Source organism: Prenolepis imparis, unplaced genomic scaffold, assembly GCF_030444845.1.
Source record: "Prenolepis imparis isolate NDT839.2.m4 unplaced genomic scaffold, iyPreImpa1.0 SCAF_6, whole genome shotgun sequence".
Classification (NCBI taxonomy): Eukaryota; Metazoa; Arthropoda; class Insecta; order Hymenoptera; family Formicidae; genus Prenolepis; species Prenolepis imparis.
Genome location: NW_028141164.1, coordinates 20013265 through 20030124, shown reverse-complemented (window position 1 = coordinate 20030124; position 16860 = coordinate 20013265). Strand labels below are relative to the sequence as shown.

The following is a 16860-nucleotide window of genomic DNA, read 5'->3' as shown; positions in this document are numbered from 1 at the left end:
CGTTCAGACTGGTCTCTGAAATAACAAAAGAATCAGACGGATGGCGACATGAGAGTGCATATAGACTGTACGTACAATGTCCGCCGATCGCGCGGAAGACGATGTACAAGAGAAGCATATAAAATGCACGTACAATGTCGATCTGAAGGCGCAGGCACGAACACGAACGTTCAATATACGCCGGTCGCAAGGATAGTGACGGCAAGAAAGCAGCGCGCACAACGACACAATTACAATGTCCGCCGATCACACGGAAGCGACGACAAGAGAGCAGACACTCGAGAGCATTAACTCGCGTGAACAATGCCCGCCGATCGCACGGATGACGAAAAAGAAGTTGGCACGCACTAAAGCCTTGGGCACACACTTTTCCATAACGCATAACGCATAACGCATAGCACATAGCATAACATGCAGCAACGCACACAATCATAAAGAACCATAAGAATTTTTATATTCAAGATAGCGTAGTTCATTTTCTAACCTTAAAATGTGCCCTTCTAGATACAACTCCATAAATATGGATGGAGAACATCTAATTATTTATTTGTTGGTTTTACAATTGTGCCTATTGGCATTAAAAAAAAGGAAACGAAGTATAAGATGGAAAAATCGAAGATGGTGGGTGAGACCCATTAATATTGTACGTCCCATGTATGGAGATTATGAACATCTCTTTCAAGAAATGAAGCGTTATGATCCAGATATATTTTTCCGATATACAAGGATGAGAGAAGAAACTTTTAGGCTTCTGTTACAATTAGTAAGACCATTTATAACCAAATCAAACCATCGAGCATTCAAGCCAGAGCAGCGATTGATCTTAACTCTAAGGTAGTTACTTATTTTGTTATAAATTATTTAATTGAAGAATAAAACTATGTGTAAAAGATAATATTGGGTGCTTTCCATTTAGCAACACAAGTCGACACAAGCGTTATTCTATCTCTGTTTTACATTCTAAAAGAATAAAGATAGAATGATGCTTTTGTTGACTTGTGTTGTTAAATGAAAAGCACCAATTTTTCAAAATGTTTTTTATGTCAGTATTGTTTCTTATCAATATTCCTATTAATTATTTTGTGCAGGTTTTTAGCAAGCGGAGATCAAATATTGTCTATTGCATTAGCGTTTAGATGTGGGGAGTCAACAGTTCGGAAAATTATTCATGAAACCTGTCAAGTTCTAGCTCAGGTATTGCAGCCGATTTACCTTCGTTCGCCAACAGAAGAAGAATGGAAAAGTATTTGTACTGGTTATCTGGAAAGCTGGAATTTCCCCAATTGCGCTGGCTCTTTTGATGGAAAACATGTAGAAATACAAGCTCCACCAAATTCCGGGAGCTTATTCTTCAACTATAAAAAGACATTTAGCATTGTGCTAATGGCTGCTTGTGATTATAAATATATGTTCACTCTAATTGACATAGGCTCATATGGCGGCAATAGTGATGGAGATATTTTTACCTCTTCAGACATTTATTCGGCATTGGAAAGCGAAACACTAAATCTTCCTAAAGGGACTGCAAATCTTCCCGAAAGCAACATTACATTGCCTTGTTTTTTTCTTGGAGATAGTGATTTTGCAATTAGTACTTTTATGATGCGACCTTACTCCGGAAAAATACTGGATGAAAAAAAGAAAATATTTAATTATAGGTAAGCAATTTGCGCAATTATTATTTTTATTATACAAAATGTTGCATTATTAAAATATATCTTAATCTTATAATGCACTTTATTGATTTTTAGATTATCTAGAGCAAGGCGTACAATAGAAAACACCTTCGGTATTTTATCTTCACGATGGAGAATTTATCGAAAGCCCATTAATATGCATCCAAAATATATAGACATGGTTGTCATGGCGACTATATGTCTGCATAATTTTATAAAATCTGAAGAAAATCTTATGGAAGAGAAGGACAGAATATACTGTCCTCAAAGTTTTGTAGATTCAGAGGGTTCTGACGGTAATATCATCCCCGGGGAGTGGCGACGATATACTGAAAACACACTGAGAGATATATCTCCCACTTCAAAGCATCATGCAACTACAATTGCATATAAACAGCGAGATAAATTGGCTGATTATTTTCTGACACCAGCCGGTCAAGTTCCGTGGCAGTATGATTACGTGAGAAGAGGACAACATCGTGATGATGCATAGTAAAAATACTATTAAAAATTAAAATCACATCATTATGTAAAAACATGTTTATTTTAAATATTTTAATAAAACGATTTATTATATCGCATAAAAAAAGATAAATATACATTTTGTGTTACATATTGCATAAAAGAAATAAACATAACATAATGTATCACTAATTATCACATGTGTTGTATTAAAAATTAATATATCTTATCACTAATAATTGCATGTTATATAAAAATAAAAGAAAATATATCGTATCGTTAATTATCACGTGTTGCATAAAAAAATAACTTAACATATATCACTATTTATCACGTGTTGCATACAAAAATTAACTTAAAATGACGTATCATTAATTATCACATGTTACATAAAAATATTTAACTTGACATATATCACTAAGGGCCATTCCACAATAGGTTGCAAATGCTTTCGTTGCCAGTTGATAATTGCGGATTGATCAATCCGATTGGTCAATTCGCAATTATCAACTGGCAACGAAAGCATTTGCAACCTATTGTGGAATGGCCCTACTAATTACATGTCATATAAAAGAAACAAACGTAGAATGTTATATAATGCGGGGGCTACAATGGCAGCAGGAGTACAGAGTACAAGAGTAAGCAGTAAGCAGTACGAAATGGGATTCGTTCATTTCGTTACTCCCGACGAAATGAACGAATCCCATTTCGTACTGCTTACTGCTTACTCTTGTACTCTGTACTCCTGCTGCCATTGTAGCCCCCGCATAAGATATAACAATTATATATCATATAAAATACGCAACATTGCTTTCTTTTTATCTGCCTTTGTACATTGGGACATATTGACCAATAATGAAAGTATTAATTGACAAAAAGCCATATCTTCTTCTATTTCCGGCTTTAGAGACGGTGATGAAGAAACTGGAACACATCTGTTCTCTAATAAAGAAGTAACTTTACCAATGGCATTTTCTAGAACATCCGGCTGAGGTTTTCTTCCTTTTGACTTTATCTGTTGTCCAGTTAAACTTTTGTCCCGTGTAGCCGTATAGCTAGAGACACTTACTGCAGATGTGGAGCTATCAGATACATTTGAATGCAAATCCGGAGTTAAGGAGTCTTTACTAAAAACAAAGAAATTTTAACACGTCATAATTCTATATGTCTCTGTATGCATATATAAATTTAAAATACATGACAATTTTTACTGACTCTACATGCTGTGCAGTGTTACTTGTTAAATCTATGATGCTTTTTATTGATGGTTGTTTTCTTAAAGTAGCCACGTTTACAGAAGATGAATTATTCTCTTTTTCATCATTATGTAAGCCAAAATTTCTGAAACAAAATAACAAAAGTTTTATTATTGATGTACAAATATAAGATTCCTACTTTATATGAAAATTGGTGATAATTAATTTATGTGTTACATACTTTTGTAGATTAAGATTACAAGATCCTGTCACTGGAGGTATGCTTTTGTTTTGTATGTTAGTCATCGTTCTGGAAAAGAAAGCAGAAAAATGCACTTTATTAACTATTCTAATTTCTATATTATATTCTATATTATAGATAATTACATATTAATCATACCTTCTCCTTTTAACAAATCGATCCAGGAATTGCATATTGTCGAAAAATTCAAACGTTTTTCTTTTTGATGCACCACTTCCAGTGGTTGTTTCTTCTTGTTGTTGCTTTTTTTCGCGTGAATAGCGCTCCCTCAGTCGCATCCATCTGGTTTGACACTCTTCCACTTATAATAAAAATTACATTGAACATTATTTCTCTTCAATGAAAATGTGAAAAGTAAAAGAGAAAAGAACTATGCAAAAAGTTTAGCTAAAGAAAACAGACCTATAATGTCTAATGTGAATAATGTTTGAATGTATAATTCAAATGTATAATTCAGAAAGGCATATATTATATTATTAGGGCATTATATGTACGTACCTGTCATGCCCATGATACCTCCAATTTCTACTCAAGCATTCTGTTTTTTAATGCTATCTTTGAAATCAGTCAGTTCCTTATTGTATAAATAAGGATAGTCACGTACTAAAGAAATAAGTAAAGCATCTCCACTCATTTCATTTTTACTTTCATCATCATCGAAATCCTCGTCCTTGTCTTGATATAATGAAATATAATGATACGAGTCATGATCCATTTTCCTATTAATAAAAATACAGATAAATAATTTAATAATAGAAAAACAATTTTATGATAGTCAAAGAATTTTATCTATTATTATAATGATATAATAAAGAACATCTAAACATACCTTCACAGATATATTCCGAAAAGAAAGGTTAGAAACTCTAGAAACTGTCTATAGTTTGTCGTATGTGTAGTACGCGGCACTTCTCTTCGCACAATCCATAACCATAAAAATTCGTTCTTACGTATTTTTCGACCCTTTATGCTTTATACTTTATGCACAATGCAAGCTCCTCGGAACGAGAAGGGGAGGTAAAAATAAAAGATTCTGATTGGCTCATTTCCTTATGCGTTATGCGTTATGGAAAAGTGTGTGCTCTCGGTTTAACACGCGCGGGCGGGATACAATGACCGATACCGCATGGTCGACATCGTTCGGTGTAGTGATGTGCGATTCTGAATCGATCTTCATAAAAATCGATTTTCTCGACGAGAAAAATCGATTTTTTGTATCGATTCCATAGTATACGATTTTCGAGAGAATCGATTTTTTTAAAGCTAGAATCGATTCTTTTTTGTGCTGTTTTCTGACATTCTACTGATATCGGTGAGTACTACGTTTTAAATAAATAATGAAGTTTGAATTGCCATGCCGTTAGCACAATATATACAGTAGCGATGAGTAGCTCAACTCTCTCTCGGCACCTTTGATGTTAGTCTCATTTAAAGACTGGCTCAATGATTAATTAAAAAAATTGAAAAAGATTAATGCGTTATTTAAAGTACTTTTTACTCTTATCTTACACCTTTCAGAACCTACCTAACTCCTAAACTAGTAATCGTCGGTCTTACAAGGTTTTAGCTAGAATTCAATTTTACATTCGACTAGAAAATTATCGACTCGCAAAGGGGATCTCGGCTCTCTTTAGGATTAGCTCGATCAGCTTGAACTCCCGAAGGTCTACTACAATTTTTTAGATAAAAAAGTATAGTTTAGTTAATTTCTTTATGTTTCGGCATATTTCTTCTTTTATGCTAAATAACGTAAAAAAATCGATTTTTAGTACTCCGATTTTTATGAGAATCGATTTTTATATGTGCGATTCAAAATCGATTCGGAAATCGATTTTTATCATACGATCGCACATCACTAGTTCGGCGAGGTCCCGTTCGCAAGAATGTTCGCGAAACTCGCGATTACGCGATTGGGCGATGCGTTAACTAATCGAGGAGCTCGGTGACGAAACACGTGATTCGTCATCGACCCGCGATCGTGTAATACGGGGTGTCCCGATCAAACAATATCCAAACACGCATGAATCAATAATATTTAAGTGTAACATCTGACAAATATTTCATTTGTACCAATGTACAAAATGTATACGGATGAAATAAATTGTATTTTAATCAACAAGATAATGCATATGTATTGATCATAATGATATTAATTGTGTCGTTGACTTGTTTTAAGTATTTTATATAGTTAAATTAACAGCATTATGTGTGTCAGGTGTTATAGTTAAATATTATTGAATCATACGCATTTTTTTGTTTAAAAGAAACAAAAATAGTTTTATATTGATTACATCTCCGCTTGATACAATTAAAACACAAAAATATTAATGATTATATGTGTTGATTGCATCAAGCAGATGTATAATCAATGTACAAACATTTCTATTTTCTCTAAAAAACAATTGTGTATGAATGAATAATATTTAAGTGTAACATCTGACAAATAATTCATTTGTACTAATGTACAAAATGTATATAGATAAAATTAATTGTATTTCAATCAACAAGATAATGCAATTGTATTAACCGCATAAACGTTAACTCTACCGTTAATTTACTTTAATTATTTCACACAGTTGAGCCGACAGCAGATATAGTTACATGGATTACGTTATATTCAATTATATATCAAGCAAGTTATTTAATTTAAATGTAATTATAATAAAGAAAGATGTGTATAGGATGAGTAGATATGTGATTGATACAACAAAATTTTTCAAATACAGTAATATTATTAGATCAAATATTTCAATTATTAAAACAAGTATTAGATGTTTTTCGTTCATTAATATTGTTATTGCATCAACCAAATTTATTTCAATTACACTGATGCTGTTGATACAACATCATTTTTTTTCCGTGTACGATTTATCTGAGGGGATGGGGCTGAAGCTTATGGAGAGAGGGTCTGTCTCTGCGATGTTCATCACAAAGTTCAAAGCAGTCACCGAGCTAAGTATCGCTAAGTGTCGTCGAGCTAAGTTATTAAGTGCAGTGCAAAATGCCTTTTGGATCGGGAGACATTTTGGGCCCAAATTTTTTTTTAACAAGAATGTCCTTTAGGACTTCATGAAATAATAGATATAATATCTTGGAAGACCCACCTGCTAGAAAATTTATTGAGGACTCTGTTCCTTATATTCACAATGCCGGTAAGTTTTTATTATTATATAATAAATTTGTTTATTAATATTATCTACTAAATATTTTGTCGATTTTCAGAAGATAACCGAGGAATCCGTCCAAATCGGTGGATACCTTAATCTTCGGCATATGGAACAAGGAACAAGTACGAAATTATCGGTGGTGCGATCGGTGGGAATTGGCCGAGCTATGGGACAACGCGGAGGGGATCGTGGAATGGGTACAGGATTACTGGTGAGATGACGTCTTCTGCCTCAGAAAATTGTTCGGCGAGGAATCATATCCTCCCGAACCTGTCAGGGAGGAATTATGGGTCTAGTGAGTATCTCTTTTTAATTTTAAAAATTATTAAAATAATAAAATGATTAATAAAAATTTTAATTTTTTAAGTTGTTTTTATATCGCTAGTACAATAATCAAAGGGGTAGTTGTAAATTAATCGACCAAACTAGCTAAAATTTGTTTATTTAATAGAAGTTACGACGCTTCGATCATATGGTTGTGGTCCTTTTCAAGTATAAACTGAAATAATAATTAATTAAAAAAAAAAAAAAACGGTTTGAATACAAAAAAACAGTAATATACATAAATGGATTTGCTATAAAATTTTGAGTACATACGTTTCTTATTGAAACACTTCACAAATTTGAGTTAAAACAAATCATTAACATCTTGTTGAATTTTAAAGAGAGAGAAACATTGTATCAGTATGAAACTTTGTCAGTGACTGAAATATAAAAATAGGAAACCAAGCTAAACGACTTTTATTATTTTGTCATAGATTTAAGCTATCTATGTCCTTTTGTAGGTTGATTGTATTATTGAATTTTTTAATATACAACATTTTCGCGATTTCTCTCTTTTTCACATATTTCTCATTATGTAATATATTAGGTTTTGTCCAAATCAAATTCATGTCTGAATTCCAACTTATGTTTACTTATAACGGAATGATTGGTTTCATGCAATTTTATATTGTTAAAATGCTCTTTCACTCGAGTACGTAAGCGCCTTTTTGTTCGGCCGATATATGACGCATTACAGTTTTTGCAATCTAATTTATATACAACATTAGTTCTCTGATCATTATGTAAACTATCTTTACCACGTTTAATCAATGTATTTAGTTTTTTTTTTGTTATTTTATAGACGTTGAAGCCCATGCCACGCATAACACGACATAGATCATAACTCATATCATTAGCATATGGCAATGAAATAAAAAATGTTCTATCAGATTGTCCACGATTCATATCACAATCATTATTGTGATTACGATTTTTTAATACATTAATTCTTTTTTGTATATGTTGTTTGATGATGTGTTTAGGGAAACAATTATTAAGTAAGATATCATTCACCATCTCAATGTTTTTATGATGGAAAATGGCATTGGATAGTAGAATGACATGATCAACCAGATTATAAATAGTATTAATTTTATATTTTAAAGGGTGGTTAAAAAAAAAGTTTATATATCTTCCAGAACATGTAGGTTTCCTGTACCAATTAGTAATGAGTCTATTGTCAGAACGAATGATCGTTGTATTTAGGAAATTAATAAAAGGAAGAACTGACTTCAATTTCATATGTGAAATTCAAGCGTTGGTGGTAATTATTAAAAGTCATTAATATCTCATCTATTTTTGTACGTGGCAATATAGCAAAAACGTCGTCTACATATCTATAATATATGGGGACAGTGAAACTTAACAAACTTAAACATTGTGTCTCCAAATCATCCATCACAATATCTGCTAGGATAGGTGATAAAAGAGAACCCATCGGGCTGCCAAATATTTGTTCATAAAACTGACCATTGAAGCTGAAACTAGCTGAATCTAAAATCAATTCTATTGCATGTAAAAATTGAGCTAAATTGAAATTTGTGTTCTTAGCAATGTCAGACAGACCCTCTCTCCATAAGCTTCAGCCCCATCCCCTCAGATAAATCGTAGTAATAAATATCTGTTTATAAATTCGAGCGGTTGGACATCAGCGCTCACCGTAATGCTATACGCCATACGCTGTTTTGTTTATACCTGCGGAAAGGACCATGAGAACGCTTATAGCGTTTTTCATTGGCAGAACTGGTGCGCACTAAGTACGCACTAACCGCGGACTGTGTGTTTCATTGAGAATTTCAGTGCGTTCGAAGATCGTGCACGCAGTTTCATTGGTAAATCTAGTGCTGAATTTTCGCACTTTCATGCAGAAATCTGGCACGAGCTCCGAGAGACGGTGTCGGTTGCGTGCAAAATATGGCGGCGCGAATTGAAGTAGATGATTTGAACGAGCAAAGTATGCAAATAATACTTGATTTTCTTTCATCATCATCTAGTAGTGATGATGATGACTATTTATTTTCAAATGAAAGACATATTGTTCCAAAAATACAAAACTTTTTAGAAGTAGTACATAACTTTTCTGAGAACGAGGTAATTACGTTTTATTTATTTAAAGTTATACATTGCTTGTAAATAGGTAATTATTATAGAAGCAAATATTTATATTAAAAGATAAATAAATATGGGTATTGGTGTTCCAGTTTAAACGCAATTTTCGAGTTTGTCGGAGAACAGCGTACAGAATTATAGATATGTTTGAAAATTCGACATTCTATAATGAGCGAAATCACGGAGGAATTGAACTTACATCCGCTGAACTACATATCTTATCATTTTTTTGGTAAGTTTTATATTATAAATATTAAAAATATTCATAACAAATGTTAAAAACGATTTGAAAATATGTGTAGGTTTGCTGGAAATAAAGTGTGCCTGAGAGACGTTGCACAAAGATTTGGAGTGTGTCCTGCTACAACTTATCGACAAAATGATAGAGTCATGAATTTCTTATGTGATATAGCTAGGAACATAATTAAATTTTCAGACAAAGAAAATATTTCAAACGAATTTTTTCTAGTATGTACATCTATTGACCTTAATATATATTTTATTGTTTATACATTATGTAAGAGAATTCACACAGTGAGTTATTTATTAATGTATGTATAATATTAAGATTGCAGGTTTCCCTAAAGTGCTTGGCTGCATCGATGGCACATATGTTAAAGTGCGAACGCCAGCACACAAAATAAAATCAACGTACGTGAACAGGCATGACATCCCTTCAATCACGTTACAGGGTATATGCGATGCCCGTAAGAGATTTGTCGATGTATTTACTGGAATTTCGTCAAAGATTCACGACTCACGTGTTCTGAAATTATCAGATGTATATGAAGAGTTGCCAGGGCTATGCGAAGGCAATAAATATCATATATTAGGCGATGGAGCCTATTCTATAAGAGAATGGCTAATCGTTCCATATAAAGATTATGGAAATCTTTCTGAAAAACAGAAAATGTTCAATAAAAAATTTTGTGCCACAAGAGTATTAATCGAAAATGCATTCGGGCTGCTGAAGGGCCGTTTTCGACAGCTCATTGAAATAGATATGCATAATGTCGATAAAATTTCGAAATTTATCATTTCTTGTTGTGTGTTGCATAATGTATGTATTGACAACAACGACGATTTCAATTTTCCAATCGAAGTAGAACATTATGTGAATGAGCTTTATAACGAAGGCAGAGGGGAGCAGGAAGCTCTTTTACGTAGATTAGGAGAAATTAAGCGAAACGCACTCCTGGAAAGATTATTTCCTTAAAATAAAGAAACATATATGTATGATTGTATATATTTCGTAATAAAATATTATATTTAAACATAATATTTTTTTATAAACACTTTACAACCTTATACAATCTTAATAAATCAAACTATTAAACAAGGAATAGATTTATATAATAAAAATTACAAAACGTAAAGAACATATTTTTCGCAGTATTGTATTACAATACAAAAAACTGACCAGAACTTCTTACAAATGTGGATTAAGTATAAAACTATTTATTGCGCAGATAATCCAAAATTGTAACAATTCTTCGCACCAACTTCTGCAAGATTCACACCGCGTCCAATATCCGACGTACGACATCCGATATCAAGATAAGTCTCTAGCAGAGAGAGAGTCTCTAGAAATCAAATTTTCTTATTTGATATCGGATGTCGTATGTCGGATATTGGACGCAATGTGAATCCTGCATAATCCCAACCAACAGACAATGCAATAGTTGTTTAACGTTTTAAAATAATATTTGAATATTTGAATATGAATGTAAAAAATATTGTCTGTTGATTGAGATTGCACTTGCACTTTGTCTTTGGCTGGATTCCGTAAAAAGCATATACGCGCATATATGCTTAACGGAATCCAGCCTTTATTTAATATAAATATTTAAAAAATAAGTTTTCGTAAGGAAATGTGCCTTAATACGACTATTAATAATGAAAAACTGAAAATTCACAACTTTTTCTATAATTTAACATTTGTATTATAAAATAACTGAAAAATGAAAAACATTTGTTCAAAGTCAACTACTATACTAAATACTTTTTCATATACGTGATAACCTGGAAAAGTAAGAAAATCACAAAAGCTTTTAACTTCAGTGAACTCTATACTATACTTGAATGTGCACTGCTTTGGCTGCGTTCCGATATTCACTGCCAGTACTGAAATTCTATAGTTTACGTCACGTACACTATAGATTTTCAGTACTGGCAGTCAATATCGGAACGCAGCCTTCGTTAGCGCCCGGGACACCGAAAGAAAAGGACAGATTGCTTCGGAACCATTTCTGTCTCCGTCTAATAAATTTTGATTGGTCAATTATATTATTTTAATGTCGTGACAATATATAAAATAATTGACCAATCAAAATTTACTAGACGGAGACAGAAATGGTTCCGAAGCAACCTGTCCTTTTCTTTCGGTGTCCCGCCAACAAAGCAGTGTACATTCCAGTATAGTGTAGAGTTCACTGTTTAACTTTTAAATGTTATCCTATATACTAATCATTTTCTTTCTTACTAAACAATTCCCTCAAAAGTTGTAGTTTCTCCTGGTGTCTCCTTTCCTTTGCCTCCTCCTTTTGTTTAAATAATTCTAATTTTTTTTCTTCATTGTTCAATTTACACTTCTTTTTTGGAAGAGGATATTTGATGTTTTCCTCGACTTCAGTAATATTTGAGTCGTCTGACGAGATGATTTCAAGAACAGGCCTTTTTGGATATTTCACACCCTTTGCACTCCGAAGTACTTCTGGCTCGATGCTATCATCAGCTTGACTAATTTCTCTTAATTCTTCTTCAAACGGCACTTCTTCTCGCCTACTGCCTGATTTACGGTTATTTTCCACCGCTTTCTTTTTTCGTTTCAAAACCGTTTTATAACGATTTTCGACCTGTAGTGGTGTTTTTGAGATATTTGAATTTTTCTCCAATTCTCTTGAAATCTCTGCCCACATTGTTTTTTTCGATTTAAATTTTTTCATTGGGCCTATTTGAGAAAGGTATATTTTATATTTATCTAGGATAAATACAGTTGCCGAATCAGTCCAGGAATTTGAAATTAGTTGCACATATTATTTGAGAGAAATACAAAATATGAATGTACAAAATATGATTCAGATTAAAATGATCCTGAGCTGTAATTGATCAAATCTTAAATTTCATTGAATAAAATTTCAATGTGATTCAATGAAATTTCAGATTTGATCAATTACAGTGCAAGATTATTTTAATTTGAATTATTTTGATTCTGTCGTGAAAACAGCCATGGTAATAAACGTGTACATACAAATGCGTTATTAAAATAGATTTACCTGTAGACTTCTGATTGTTATTTTCTTCAGATAGTGATGAACTTAAATCAAATTCATTTTCATTTCCTTTGTCAGTGTACTGCTCATCTTTACGGTTTTGATTTTCATTAATGTTCACGTTGTATATCATTATTTCTCTAAAAAAAATTCCATTAAAAAATGCATATCGTTATATAGGTATATATAAAATGTTTGGACATATCATCGTCGTTCTATTAGTCATTCTCGGCAAAATAAACAATAAGTGCGAGCGCGGAAATGTAATTTCAATAACATATTACCTATCTCCTTGCAGCCGGTATATTTCCTTTAGTAAATTATTTTCACCGCCATCAGTTATTCTATAAAATTGATTTTTGATTAACAGTTTTACGTATTGGATGGTATATGAATCATCATCTGAAACGTTAATAGGGACATCGCTCAATAATGTATCAATTATTATACGATATAACAATATAAACAACTATTTTTAGCTGCTTTCCTTTTATGAAGCAAAAACTGACACGAATTAACGTACTTCAAATATACGGTGTATATTATATGTATCACGTATGTTGCATGTGCTTTATAAAAGAAAAGCAGTTTTTATAATAAATTTTTTTCATAGTTAGGTTAGGTTAGGTTATAAAATTAGCAGGATTGATAGAATATATACTTACTCATTAATTTTTCCCATAATTCTTCTTCATCTTTTTCAAGTGTTAACTCTAAATAAGTAGTATTTATTTTGAATTTTATCAACTTTAAATTTTCCGGAGTATTCATTTTAAAAATTATCTTTTGTGGAGAGACAGGTTAAGGAGCCGCGAATGTTATGCACTCACCACACCGCGAGTGTTTCAGTGGGCATGCAAGAAACTTGCACTAGCTATACATTTGGGCAGTGTCGTGCCGCACTTAACGAGTTCTCAGTGCGCATTCAGTTCTGCCCAATGAAAAACGCTATTAGAAGAGAGAGAGCGTGAGGCGTTTACGAGAGATAGCGCGAGGCGTTCATGAGAGAGCGTGAGGTATACGAAAGAGAGAGATAGCGCGAGGCTAGGGACCGTGAGAGAGATAGCGCGAGAGAGATGTCGCACAGTGGTGCCATATACGTGAATCACGGAAAAAATTATATAATTTATTAACTTTTAGAGATCGGGCTTTTTTGATGATTTTAATAGTTTTCAATTGCACACATATCAATATTGTTATATTAGAAGAAATAAAACACATCAATATAGATCTGATAAAAATTAGTTATATAATATATTTTTATTTAATTAGAGTGATGACCAATCTAAAACGCGTGTTCAAAACAAAAAAATATATATTTTATAACAAAAGAGGTATTTTATAATATCTTTGAACTGAGCCTACTAGCCCCGATCTCCTCTAGTCTTCTCGTTATGCATTTATATTCAAATAAAACAAATATAAACATTTTTCCATTTTTTATTATAAATATATATAATCGCACTAAATCGCAGTTGTAATTAATTGCATACGATAATATAGTATGATTTTAAATTTATATAAATTTCTGCCCAGATAGCACATGATATTCTCCGTATATTCTGAATTCATACGGAATCTCCCATACATATACGTAACATTATGAGAATATACTGATGATATCGTAAGCAGTATATAATGGGCTAAGAATATTTTGTATATTCTGAGGATATTCTGAGGATATCGCACACAGAATATCACATTTTGCATTCATATCGTAGATTCTGCATATATTTTGGAATTCATCCCGAATATCCCGTATATAGACGTAATATTCTGAGGATATTCTGAGGATATCGCACACAGAATATCACATTTTGCATTCATATCGTAGATTCTGCATATATTTTTGGAATTCATCCCGAATATCCCGTATATAGACGTAATATTCTGGGGATATTCTGAGGATATCGCACACGAATTATGTGAATTACGTCCAAAATAATAATGTAAATATATATATACGTCGTAAATCACGTTTAATATTTTGTAGAAATGTGAATTGTGTAATAAATAAGTATGCTGGTGCTTTGTTAGTGCAACACTGTGTCCTTATTGGAAAGCACCCCTAATAACGCTGCCCAACTGTTGAGTCTGCTGAATGCGGACTAGGGATGGGCGATGTTCGAAAAATACATCGATGTTGAAATAATCGATTATTTAAAAGATCGATTATTGAGCATCGATGCTTTTTAAAAAATATTGAAACATCGATTATTTTTTCATTCAAATTGTTGTAAAACTCGACGCTCTGTACATCTGTTGATAATAAATAGTTTAATTTAATAAATATATATAAACACTCAAAATCAATTTAAATAAAAATAAAACAATAATAATAGAAAATTACCATCTAGACTGATGGAGCTATTACTCGGATTTGAGATTACATCTCCACTTATTAATGAAGAACGGTCAGATGAAGTCGTCGCAATCCTTGCACTAAATGAAAATAACCGAAAACCAAAGATTTAAACAAATAATAAAAAGATACACAAGGAAATTTTAGGCACCAAAAAAGAAAGGTTATGTACTAGAAATCACTACAAACTCATGAATATATATAATATAAAAACTAAATATCATACATGAACATTATATCTTACCTGCTCTCATTCATATTGTCTCGCATTCATCTTCTTAACTTAACACAATTCACAATTTTATTTTCAGAATACCTATTTAGATAGATATTAGTATCTAACTTAGGGCCTGAGCAGAATGGCTGACTTATAACCTTAAGACAATGTTTTATGCCTTAAGTCTTTGTCTTAGGTAACGCACAATAACTGTGTTACGTCTTTAGTCTTTACGTATTCGCTTCACGCTGTAGGAAGGAATAATATGTATGTATAAACGCAAATAATTCTATTATACAATTAATAATAATAAATGAGTATTTTATAAATAGTTATGACATAATACATTTTTAACTCAGAAATATGTAATAATAATATTTAATACTTTGAAATATAATTCAATAAAAGTGAATATAACCTAACTTTTTTGTTCAAAGAAATTCATTTAATGTACTTATAAATAAAATGTTCTATCAAATAAAATATTATTTGATTTTATATAGTATTATATATGTTTAAAAATCTTGCTAATTATTAAAGTTGTATAACATTTAACTAAATCTATATATATTATCTAATACACATGTTGTCTATATCCTTTTATTAATTTTTTTAGTCAATTAAAATGGAAGATCATCAATATTATGAATCTAATGCATATTGTACAGACAATGAAGTGTCAAATGAAAATGGAAATAATATTTCAATAGAAGAAAAAGACGGTGATGCTTTTCTAATTGAATTATATAGAGAACGTCCATTTCTGTACAATAAAGGACACAATGATTTTAAAAATAAAATAATTAAAGACAATGCTTGGCAAGAAATTTCTAAAATAATGCAAAATAAAAATTATGGTAAATATCAAATATAATTTTTAATTAATATTTCTTATGTCTTATTGCTATATAATTATATTATATATATAATGATGAATTTATCTCAACATTTTTATAGGTAATTTTTATACGCCTGATTACTGTCAAACTAGATGCACATCTTTAAGGAATCAATATAATCGTGAGAAACGAATCATAGAGAGTCAATATAAGAGTGGAAGTGGTGCTTCAACTCATAAACCATTCGCATTTTATACTCAATTATCTTTCCTTAACAATTTATCAAGAGACGAAGGTTTATAATGATGATTGCTTAAAAATCCGTATTTTATTAATAATATATGTACACTTATATATTCTTATATTTTCAGAACATTCAATAATATACAAGCAAATGAAACTTTAACATCTTCTACATCTTTAGAGCTATCAATAGAAACTCGAAAATCTAGTTCAAATGAAGTATCTGATACCAAAGAAAAATCAAGTCAAGAAACAGGAGATAATAATTTTAATGGTGAAAAGAATAAAGAAAATATTTTAGAAAATACTCTTCAAGCACATGTAACACATAAACGGAACATTGATAAAGAATCAGATGTATTACATATAAAACCTGTTAAATATAAAAAAAGTAAAGTTGATGAAACAAAGGAATTAGAAAATATATTTTCATCGGTTAGCCAGAAAATCATCAATGTTTTAGATGACAAACATGAAAACAATGAAGACGAAGCATTTGCTAAATTTATTGTTGCTCACTTGACAAGTCTTCCACAATTTGAGAAAAATATCAGAAAGAAAATGATAATAGATGATTTATTTTCTCCAGTGCAAAAAATGTAATATTTTTAATATTTTTAATAATTTTTAATTTTTTTCATAAATTGTTTCAATTTTTTATTATTTGTTAGTAAAGTATTATTTATTATTACAATAATATGTGATATTATAAAAAAGACTGTTATATCTTA

General features: G+C 31.4%; 2 protein-coding genes, 1 long non-coding RNA gene and 1 pseudogene across 3 annotated transcripts; 2 read left to right on the top strand and 2 right to left on the bottom strand.

Moving 5' to 3' along the window:
• The first annotated feature begins 802 nt into the window (after positions 1–802).
• Positions 803–1522, top strand: LOC145937329 (uncharacterized). The gene is made up of 3 exons (XR_014425542.1): positions 803–834; positions 1089–1393; positions 1475–1522. It is a non-coding gene; the product is annotated as an uncharacterized LOC145937329 (long non-coding RNA).
• Positions 1523–2879: 1357 nt separating this feature from the next.
• LOC145937328 (uncharacterized) lies at positions 2880–4511 on the bottom strand (annotated as a pseudogene).
• Positions 4512–11658: 7147 nt separating this feature from the next.
• Positions 11659–15088, bottom strand: LOC145937970 (uncharacterized). The gene is made up of 3 exons (XM_083041311.1): positions 15075–15088; positions 12472–12608; positions 11659–12212 (listed from the first exon to the last, which is right to left on the bottom strand). The coding sequence occupies exons 1-3, from the start codon at positions 15086–15088 to the stop codon at positions 11659–11661; spliced, it is 705 nt and encodes a 234-aa protein (XP_082897437.1).
• Positions 15089–15672: 584 nt separating this feature from the next.
• Positions 15673–16732, top strand: LOC145937969 (uncharacterized). The gene is made up of 3 exons (XM_083041310.1): positions 15673–15904; positions 16005–16180; positions 16256–16732. The coding sequence occupies exons 1-3, from the start codon at positions 15673–15675 to the stop codon at positions 16730–16732; spliced, it is 885 nt and encodes a 294-aa protein (XP_082897436.1).
• Positions 16733–16860: the final 128 nt, after the last annotated feature.

What these genes read in the sequence shown, in the direction of transcription:
- LOC145937970 (XM_083041311.1), bottom strand. An exon ending in TAACAATCAGAAGTCTACAG is followed by an intron (nt 12,213 to 12,471) that starts GTAAATCTATTT and finishes AACTAATTTCAA; the next exon opens with ATTCCTGGACTGATTCGGCA.
- LOC145937969 (XM_083041310.1), top strand. Translation starts at nt 15,673, where the DNA reads ATGGAAGATCATCAATATTATGAATCTAATGCATATTGTACAGACAAT. An exon ending in AATGCAAAATAAAAATTATG is followed by an intron (nt 15,905 to 16,004) that starts GTAAATATCAAA and finishes ACATTTTTATAG; the next exon opens with GTAATTTTTATACGCCTGAT. An exon ending in ACAATTTATCAAGAGACGAA is followed by an intron (nt 16,181 to 16,255) that starts GGTTTATAATGA and finishes TCTTATATTTTC; the next exon opens with AGAACATTCAATAATATACA.